The sequence below is a fragment of the Gouania willdenowi genome, chromosome 20 (genome assembly GCF_900634775.1).
Source record: "Gouania willdenowi chromosome 20, fGouWil2.1, whole genome shotgun sequence".
Lineage (NCBI taxonomy): Eukaryota > Metazoa > Chordata > Actinopteri > Blenniiformes > Gobiesocidae > Gouania > Gouania willdenowi.
The window spans coordinates 8,030,007-8,041,168 of record NC_041063.1 but is presented as its reverse complement, the minus strand read 5'-3'; the positions used below and the strand labels follow the sequence as shown (position 1 = coordinate 8,041,168).

General features: G+C 37.4%; 1 protein-coding gene across 1 annotated transcript in view; it reads right to left on the bottom strand.

Annotated features, from left to right (window-relative positions):
* Positions 1-322: 322 nt before the first annotated feature.
* LOC114454273 (pinopsin-like) overlaps positions 323-11,162 on the bottom strand; it is a 35,217-nt gene continuing 24,377 nt past the window's right edge. The window contains exons 3-4 of the mRNA XM_028434603.1: positions 7,556-7,789; positions 323-1,562 (exon numbers count right to left, since the gene is read on the bottom strand). Coding sequence (XP_028290404.1) covers positions 1,269-1,562; positions 7,556-7,789 — 528 coding nt within the window. The 3' untranslated portion in view covers positions 323-1,268. The remainder of the gene's footprint in view (positions 1,563-7,555; positions 7,790-11,162) is intronic.

The following is an 11,162-nucleotide window of genomic DNA, read 5'->3' as shown; positions in this document are numbered from 1 at the left end:
CCAAGATGGCCGTCCAGACTCCAGCTGAGGCTATTTATTTAATAAGAGCCTTAAAAGACTTATTACATACACGAACGTCGGCAAATGGAACAGGCTTCACTAATGATGCGCAGATCATTATAAAGTTCTTTTTTCACTAAACTTCCTTTAGATTGAGGTCGAACAGATGTTGCATAAACCACCTGTTTTGATTGACCAAACTATGTCTTCTATCTCCTTCTCCTGCTCAGCTGACCAAAGTGAAAACGTGTTATTGTTGAGCTGCTGCTTCAAAACTACAATCAAAATTAAAGCTGCAAGCAGCGATGAAAAGGGCCCTCGCAACGATACGCATATCGGGACGTGGCGCAAGTTGATGATTTCCTTTTACCAATAGGTGGCGCTATGACTATGAATGGCGGCTGAGTTAAACCATAACTGGAGCTGCTTGATTTGTTTCTGTGTGAGTATAAAACAGATGTAAATCATTAGACAATAAGGTTACATTGTGTAATCTTTGGGAATGTGATCAGGGAAATCCTCAGTGTACTGAAGTAATATTTCTTCAGTACACTGTAGAATTCTGACATCACTATAGAGTGTGAATTTTGCAGAAGTTCCACAGTGATGATGTCATCAGTGCCAGCTGGAAGCAAATACAATTTTCAAGGGGACACCATTGAGTCATTTTGTTCATTTCCCCCAAAATATCAAATTTTTCACCAGTCCTAATATGCGTTCAAATTTTCATGATTTTTTTAACGTGTTGAGGCCCTCAAAAATGCAGTCACTTTTCTTTTGCAAGAATAATAATAATAAATTCTAAATTTTAAATGTACAGGTTCACATTTTTTCCCATCATTTGTGAGATGAAATTAATTTTCAATGTGTGTGGATTTTTTTATACAAATTCACTTCACATTCTACAAGTCCTCCCATTTTGCAACATACGTATCTACCGTCATATGAAAGAAACGCGTAGCAGTGCTTCCCGTAGCTCCGCCCATCTCACAGTGGAAAGGTATGACATCTGATCTCCACATCTCTGTGTTGTTCCCACAGTAAACAGGATCAGACCTCTGTGTGTTTGCAGACCTTAGTGATAACATGCTCAGGGATTAAAGTGTCACTGTTTGTATCCGAGGCTCCCGCTGAGCTCTTTTTGCTCTTTGTTCACCTCCACAATGTGGACTCGCTCACTAATGGGAGAGCTCGGCCTCTCTGCTCTTTGTTCCTTTCACTGAATGTTCAGCAGGCATTGTTCGCTCAGTGTTTAAGCGCTGTAGTGTTTAGGCGCTGTAATGAGCCACTAGAACCACTTTGGGTCTGGGGCTGATGGGAGCAGATGTTTGAGAACAGTCTCTGATGGTGGGGAGTGTAGAGCTCACGTGATTGGTTCCCTGTGAGGACTCATGGAGGCCATTGGGCGACGGAGCAGCTGTGGAGGGGGCAGGGGCCGACACAGGGTGGTCTTTATCACGGCGAACCGTACGCAGTGTCTTTGTAACGCGAGAAAACGTCATGAAGGTGGAGCCTCGCTCAGGGGTGGTGCAGCTGAAGAAGGCCCTGAAACATCTGTAAAACTACACACAAACACACACACACACACACAAACACACCACTGTCAGCGTAAAGATAATCTCAACATCTGTAGCAATAACACCAACATTTGTAGAGATAACACACATCTGGAGAGATAACACCAACATCTGTAAAGATAATCTCAACATCTGTAGAAATAACACCAACATCTGTAGAGATAACAACAGTAGAAATAACACCAACATCTGTAGAAATAAAACCAACAGCTGTAGAGATAACATCAGTAGAAATAACACCAACATCTGTGGAAATAATATCAACATCTGTAGAGACAAAACCAACATCTGTAGAAGTAATCTCAACATCTGTAGAAATAAAACCAACATCTGTAGAAATAACATCAACATCTGTAGAAATAAATCCAACATCTGTGGAGATAACCTCAACATCTGTAGAAATGAAACCAACATCTGTAGAAATAACACCAACATCTGTAGAGATGAAACCAACCAACATCTGTAGAGATGAAACCAACATCTGTAGAGATGAAACCAACCAACATCTGTAGAGATGAAACCAACATGTGAATTAAATGTCTAACTGGCAGCCCTCAGTGATAGCTATGAAAACACAATAAATATAAATATAAATATAAATAAATACTGTAAAGCGACACGAAAACAAGTAAATGGAAACAAAAACACACGGAGAGAACAAATAAAATAAACTCAGAACACAAAAAACACAAAAATACACAAAATGAGCAAAAAGACACCAAACAACAACAGTTGAACACAAACATCTAAGATTCAAACATCTCTTTTTCCAGTTATTCTCAGTTATCTGGATCAATGATTCTGATCATTCACACTTTAAAGGCTTGGAACACATTTATATTTCCATTGATAACCTACAGTAGATTACAATGTATGGTGATATAATTGAAGAACCAATCTGACATAAATGAGAGAAATCTTCTAAAGATCTGTAAACAATGTATTAAGATATTAATTTATGAAATGTCACCAATAATTAAACGATTGTGTAATGGAATCTTTCATGGCCTATTGTCTGTTTTTGGTTAAAATGTTGTCAAAATCTGTTAATCAATTTTCATGTAATCCTGCTAAAAGATAAACAAATAAGTAATAGTGATGACAAAACAATAACAAAAACACACTGAAAACAAAAATGACAATAATAACGTTCACGTTAATCATGTGACCTTCAGATCAGACACAGACTGTTGTGTTTCCTGCTGTGATAAAGGGTGTGTGTGTGTGTGTGTGTGTGTGTGTGTGTGTGTGTGTGTGTGTGTGTGTGTGTGTGTGTGTGTGTGTGTGTGTGAGGTGACAGCAGACCTCCCTGGATAAACGTAGTGTACTTAGTATACTCTCTTCTTCTGCACGTATACTTTAAGTCTACTACATTTCTCCAGGGTGTCACGTTACGTCTAATGACATCATCACGGACCGTATTTCCTCAGCAGCTTCCAGCCTTTCAAAGTAAAGTGACATCCACACATTGATCAGACAAGTGAGAAGTTTCCCTGCAGGTCTTTCACTAAGACTCAATTAATCCTCCTCCTGAGGACGTTTGACAGCCTTCGTCATCAGCGTCTTCTCTACACACTCACTGCTCAGAGCCAGCACCATGTGGAGCACAGGTGGTAAACTCATTTTAGTTCAGGGTCCAAATATGGACCAGTTTGATCTCAAGTGGGTCAATTTAAACATCAATTGTGCCCGAGATTTTAATGTCAGTCCCTGCCAGATCTTCACTTCAAAAATTCTTGATTTTGTAAGACATTTTTGTGTAATTTAGAGGAATTGTATGAAATTATTTGTAAGAAATCGCAAGATTTGTTGAAAACTGTGATCCCCTAAAAAAATTGCAGCTTCATTAAATTTGTGGATTTGAGATATATCGAACTGGATTATTTGGTATTTCACACAATAATTTATCTTATTTGTTGTCTTTACTGTCTCCCGAGGGCCAAATTGAATGCAGGGGTGTCAAACTCATTTTAGTTTCAGGGCCAAATATGGATCAGTTGGATCACAAGTGGGCCTCCCTTGTTATCTCACATTTTGTAAAAAGTCAGCTATAAACAGACCCAATGGATTTTTCTTGCGTTGTGACGTCACATCGCGGAAACTCCTCCTCCTGACAGTCCTGGCTCCTCCTCCCTCTCAAACTACCTCACAGGTAAAACAAACATAGCAAAGGCAGGTTGATATTACAGTTAATATCTTTACATTCAGTACATAAATAATCCTGTATATACAGTAGATAAACTGAAGAGCACTCACAATCAGTTCCAATTTTAGTAGCCGTTATACTACCTTATATCGCCTTTATGGAATGATCTGACGTGTTTGTGACCCAATGCGACGCAGTAGTAGGATAAAACAATGGACTATTGTCTTGAATGGTCTAGTTCTGTTAAGGCTGGGATACACTGTGTGATTGTGTCAATCGTACTCAGCTCCACCTCAAACGTCTGAATGTGCGCAGCTCACGATTCATGTTCTCACACTATACAGACCGACACTCTGACACGATCTGACTGCTCAGGCTGTACGTTCATACACGACACGTCAGGGTCTTGTTTCCGGAATGCAACAGAAAAATTAGAAGAAGAACTCTGAAGCGCCGCCATTAAAACAGAAGAAGAAGAACCCGGAAGTGGAGAGACGCTCACGAATCTCAGCAAAAAGAGCTTTAAAAAAGAAAAGACGGCGATGTGATGGACCAGAAGGACAGACGTGGGCAGTACAGTGCGTCAATTTTACAGCGGTCCCACAGTGTTCGCGCATGCACAGTGTGAGAGTTTAAGCTAAGCTGCTCCGTGGAACTGCTTCAACTGTGAGATATCCTAACGAGGAACGACTGGATTTCAAACATGTTTGATTTCCTTAAGACCATATGATTACTGATCGGGAACTGGTCGTGAGGTGTTAATCGCTTCTCGTGACCCCGTGTATACTACACGATGCATACTATACCGTATACTACACAATGTACACTATACCATGTATACTACACAATGTATACTATACCATGTGTACTATACCATGTGTACTACACCATGTGTACTACACCATGTATACTACACAATGTATACTATACCATGTGTACTATACCATGTGTACTACACCATGTGTACTACACCATGTATACTACACCATGTGTACTATACCATGTGTACTATACCATGTGTACTACACCATGTGTACTACACCATGTATACTACACAATGTACACAATACCAAGTATACTACACAATGCACGACACATGATTTAGCAGACTCGACCCGATCCCAAAAATAGACGCACGAGTTGAAAATCGTCTCAAAATTGACCAAAAATCGCATAGTGTATGTCCGTCTTTAGGTGAGGAGGAGAAGGAAGACTGTTAATGATTTACTGCTGCTGTTGCTGTGATAAAAACACACACTGAAGCAGTGTGTTTACGCCTACATATGCATGAAGGCCCAAACACAGCCTGTTTTTAGGAGCGCTCTGAAAGTGACATTTCAGAGGCTAAAACTCCAGAAAACAGGCGAGTTTGGGAAAATAAATCTCAAATACTATGTTCTTGAAACAAGTGGAAATGGGTGAAAAATAGCAGAATACTGGACCTTTAAGCTAAACCTGCTGAGTAGACGCAAAACCAATGAAAGTGGAAGCTCTTCCTTTGTTTGCAGTCAGATTGGGTTCCAAGGGACGCTCCGGTGCAGTTGGCTCCAGGTCGTGATCTATGCAGCGCTTGAAGTCTTCAACTCGCCTCAACACACTGCTGCTAGTCATGGGCTGGGAGGAACTGAAGACTGAAAGCGCCACACAGTGAGAACTCCTCAGGGACGTTTGTGTCACAGACACTGAAGGAAAGATGTTTGAATGTTTCACAACTGACGGATGTAAGGAGACGAAGATATATGTTCACCGTTTCTCTCCTAACTTATTTGATGCTTTTAATCATTTCTCTCATTTGTTTTTATTCCTGTATATTATTATCTTCTTTTATTTTACTTCCTGATGACAAACATCCTCATGGGTGGTCATTGGTCTTCCAACGTCTTATTGTCACTGATGATTTAGTCATAAAGAACTGAATCCAGACATGGAAATTCCTCAGCCCTATTCAGTGCAGTGCACTAAAGTAAATGCACCAAATGATAACAAAGGTGCATAAAATGCCAGAAAAATACACAATGACGACAAAAATATACAAAATTATAACAAAAACAAACAGAATGATTGATAGCAAAAACACACAAATGGCATAAAAAAGAAACATGAAGAAAACACAAAAACGCATAAAATGACAGAAAAATACACAAAGATGACTTCAAAAAGATAACAAAAACACCCAGAATGAGGGATACCAAAAACACACACAAACACCACCATAACAAAACAAGAAAAAAAAACACAAAATAATAACAAAAATGCATAAAATCATTCCAAAAACAAACTAAATGACCAAAAAATACATGAGACGACGAGGAAAATATACCAAATTATACCAAAAACCCACAGAGAGAGGCATACCAAAAACACACACGAACACCACCTAAACAAACAAAAAACACAATGACAACAAATATGCTTACAATTTGAGAAAAACATAAAATATAATGTATGTAATGTAATGTATAATGGCATAAAAAAGAAACATGAAGAAAACACAAAAATGCATAAAATGACAGAAAAATACACAAAGATGACTTCAAAAAGATAACAAAAACCCACAGAAAGATGGATACCAGACACACACACAAACTCCACCAAAAACAAAAAATAAAAACACACAAAATGACAACAAAAAGGTAGAAAATCAATCTAAAACAAACTAAATGACCAAAAAATACACAAGATGACAAGGAAAATATAAAAAATAATGCATACACGTGACGTCAAATAAGATTCTGATCAATCAATAGTGTGACTGCAACTGAGACTTAAAAAGAGGAGGAATTTATTAATATTAATGATTTATTTTCTAACCAAGAACAGCGAGGCATTAGTTCTATTAATATTTAATTCCAGAGATGTTTATTTTGGTGACACTTATCAAAGCATGTGGATTAATATAACACATGAAAAAGAATGTTGTAGAAGCGCCAAGAAGCTTTTTTAAATATCAATGCCTCTGCACTCACATACTAATATCTAATATCTGGGTTGAAATCATATCAATGTATGGCAGTAGTGTCTAAATGTTAATTATTAGGTGTAAAACCACATTGTTCATATCTGTTAAAGCATTCAGAATTTCCATGAGCAGCAAACCTAAAATAATAAGAAAAAGGACAAAGTAAAAGCTATAAAACAACAAAGAAAAAGAGCATTGATTGTGTAACAGTAGACCAGACATGGGAAACCCCTGGCCCCGGGGGCCACATGAGGCCCTCTGACTTATTTAGTGCGGCCCTCAAAGGAAAAGTACAAAATAAAAAATAAAAAATGACAGAAATATACACAAATGAACAAAAATAATAGAAACATCAATAAAATTACAGTAGAAATACAGAAAATACACAAAATTAACTGAAAAATTTAAAAAACAACAAAATATGAAAAACATTGCTATAAAAACAAAAAGGAAAAATCACTAAAACGACAAAAATAACACAAAATGAGAAATGCTGACATGAATGTTGATCATGTGACCCTCAGATCAGATACCATTACATGTTTGTGGCCCCGCCCCCTGTGATAGACGTTTTTCATCTCTGTTTTTCGGAGGTGGTGATTGGTTAAAATGTGTCCGACCACTGTTTGCAGTTCCTGTATGACCTGATAGCAACAGAACCAATTAAATCTTTTTTTTTTTTTTTTTTTTTTTAATCAAAAAAATAAAAATAAACCTTGCCATCTTTTAGCAGATTTTTCCACTCAGGTTGATCAATATAAATACTTTGAGCTGAGGTTTCAATGTTTGTCATTAATTAAATTACCATTACATGTATTTCTAGACATGCATGTATTATAATAATATAGGGTGTCAGTGTCAGAAAGCACTCACCTGTTTGTTCATGAATATGTAAATGAAAGGGTTAACCACGGTGGAGAACTTGGCCAGCAGTGATGGCGTGATGCTGGCCTCAGGAGGTAAAACGTCACGTGGTCCAAAGGTGGAGAGCAGCGCCGCCACTCCATAGGGCAGCCAGCACACCAGGTAGCAGATCACCATGGTAACCACCATCAACAACACCCGCTGCTCTCTGTGACGGGTTACCACCGAGCTCACACTGCTCACCTACCACACACACACACACACGCACACACACACACAGTGACCACAACAGAAACACACAAAATACGTGTAAAATATACATAATGACCATATAAATACGCAAAAAATATACCTGAAAGGCTCCAAAAACACACAAAGTGACAGAAAAAAAACACAAGTGTAAAATAAATACAAAATGACCACAAAAATTCACACACTTGAAAAGCGCCAAAAAACGACAAATGACAGAAGAAAAAAAAACACAAAAGGACAACAAACATATACAAAATAACTCCCAGCGACACTAAACAACAACAAAAATGCACAAAAAATATACTTTAAAGGCTCCAAAAGCACACAAAATGATAGAAAACACACAAAATAAGAGTAATATATATATAAAAAATAAATTAAAAAAATGCACAAAATAAAAATATACTTGAAAGGCACCAAAAAACACAAAAGAACAACAAATATACACAGAATAACTCCAACAATACCACACAAAACAACAACAAAGTGCACAAAAATAATATACTTGAAAGGGTACAAAAACACACAAAATCATGGAAAACACAACATAGGTGTAAAAACAAGTGTAAAGACAATAGACAACAAAAATGCACAAAAGATTACACTTGAAAGGCTCCAAAAAACACAAAATGTCAGAAAAAAAACACAAAAGGACAACAAAGATACACAAAATAACTCTGACAACACGCAAAACGACAACACAAATGATAAAATTGCACAGCAATAACAAAAGTAACTGTAGAATGGATGAAATGTCAACAACATGAACAGGAAGTGATTGATTAGAGAACTTTATTTATTTAATTATGTATGTATTATTAGCTGGGCTGTGAAACATCCCTAAATCATGCAAGCTTTCCTGTAGTCCCTGAAGGTCACTGATGCATGATTTGCTCAAACCAAGGCCAGGTTTTTTACACTGTGAGCTCTGCAGGATCAAAGATTTAAATAAATCAGCTGAGGAACTCAAAGGTCCTTCTGAGCGTCAGCGTTTCTATTCTGTGTCCGTCTTTGGTTTTTGTTGAACTAAATCACTTCCTCTATGTTTCTCAGAGGAAATCACAGGCCTTTCCATCCAGGTGACAGATGCTGAGTCAGCTTTAAGAACATGTCCGACCTCCACAGCACACCGTTAGGATGAACTCCCTCATGGTAATACGTTACAGCGTGACAGCGTGGGCTCAATAAAAATGCGGAGGTCACATGACCAAGAGTAGAGTCCACACCCAGCTGTGAGCTTTTTCTAATTTGCTACATTACTCCCACTTCTGACACTTCCACATCACATTTCAATGCCTTTTCTGCACATTTTTTCCACTTTCAAGACATTTTCAGCACTTATAAACTCTTTCCACCACTTTTCCACCTAATGTCACATATGTTGACCCATTATTGTCAATTTAACCCTCTTTTCACTATATTTCATGATTATTTTTTGCCAATTTAACCACATTCACCATTTGACACTTTGAACCCTTTTTACCACTTTTTCCTGTCTGTTTTTCTCCACTCTAATTTGCTAAACTTTTAACCATTTTCTCTGGTTTTTAAAATCCCATTTCACCACCTTTTTAACATTTTTGGTCACTTTAACCCATTTTAATTCTGATTAAAACAAGGATTTACATCTTTAAGATGACTATACACTATGGCAGGTTATGAACCACTGGTTGAGAACCACTGCGCTAAACAACTGGTTCCAAACAGTTGGAAGTTCGTCTGTTTTCACTCTTCAAAGTTTATGAAAATGGAAAACCTACAAAAAAGATGAATGTGTCTCTGACTTCCTCAGTGTGCGACAGAACGTTTGATTTTCCTGTTTTTCCTGCAGCTTTATTCTTTGTAGCAAATGGTAATCAGTCTGGCTGATTTTTAGTGTATAATGCCCAAATCCTGCGTAGTATTTAACTACGCCTGGCTGATAGACAAAAACGGAAATTATGGAAGCACTGAGGTGAACAACATGGAGCCCAAAATCAAAGTGCTTGTATGTTTGCTGGAGACATTTTGTTAATGGTAGGTTGTGTATTTTGGGGATCTAATTTCTTCCTGACTGATTTTATGACATTGATTATGAATTAGCCGACATTTAAATTGTAATTTATTCAGTAATGACTGAAATGTTTATGGTTAGTACGTCTAACTTGAAGACAAGCAACGTGAAATTAACAGTAAATATGCAATGTGTTGACTTGTATATGAACCAGAGAGCAAACATTTGTTGAAGCAAAGGTCGGGAAAATGGGAATATCTAATCATTTAGTGTTATTTACATTTAAATATCATTGTATTTTATCAACATGTTATCAATAACTGACCATTTAAATGATACCTGTACAATTATAATGGGTTTTTTGTACAGTCACGTAATAGAACTGAACATTTACATGAATCCTGAATCTTATAATAAATGTTATCATGTTTTTTGAAAACACACAGGTAGTCTGAGCTTCTCTGCTAAGGATACAGGTATAATAAACATTTTACAGGTTAAAGTGAACGTCTGAGCACGATTCATGTTCTCAGTGATGAGTTAGACATGACATGTATTGATCCTTTACCTTTAACACAGTTCTCTTATGCTTTATATCAATATTTCTTACATTCCTTCCTCTCTCCTTCCTGCTCAGTGGTGAACTTTACACCACAGTAATATTACACATATTGACTGATGCTCATGATGTTTGATTACCATGAGACTGGAAAGTTACTGAGATTCTTCCTTCATCACTGTGTCCATCATAAGCTTTAAAGTTAGGAAAGTTCACGTCCTAATGAGGCACGTTGATGACAACATGTAGAAATGAACCTGTGGTTTCATAGACTGTGTATCTCCTCTTTTAGAAAAGAAATTAAATGTTGGAGTTTGCAGAGAAAATGTGTCGTCAGCAAAAGCTGTGTTGGTTGTAAAGCACAAAGAGGTTTATACAGTATGTATGTGTCAGTCAGTGGAAGAACAGAGAATGTTTCTGACACTTTTCTTTGCATTTGATCATGGAAACATTGTGACAGATAAAGACAATCAATGTTTGAAGCCCCAGTAATACAATAGATAGGAACAGAGCTTCATTTGGGCCGGAGCAAGATCCGGCACCTAAGATTTTGACATTTTTCTTTTTTTTCAGCCCCTCATTTGCTTTGAAGTCATTTGATTACATTTTTAAGTATTATGTTTAGACAGCTGTGTCTTTTATTGAGTTGAAATCACTGGAAATGTCATTGTACACACAAAACTGAACATAAAAACTGAGTGAGGAAGAGCGCTCAGAGGGCTGCTGCACTGAGAGGGCTGATCACTTCTTATCCACCCGTACGTTTACAGCACTCATCATTTACTAAAGGATGAGTTCACTCAGAATGTAGG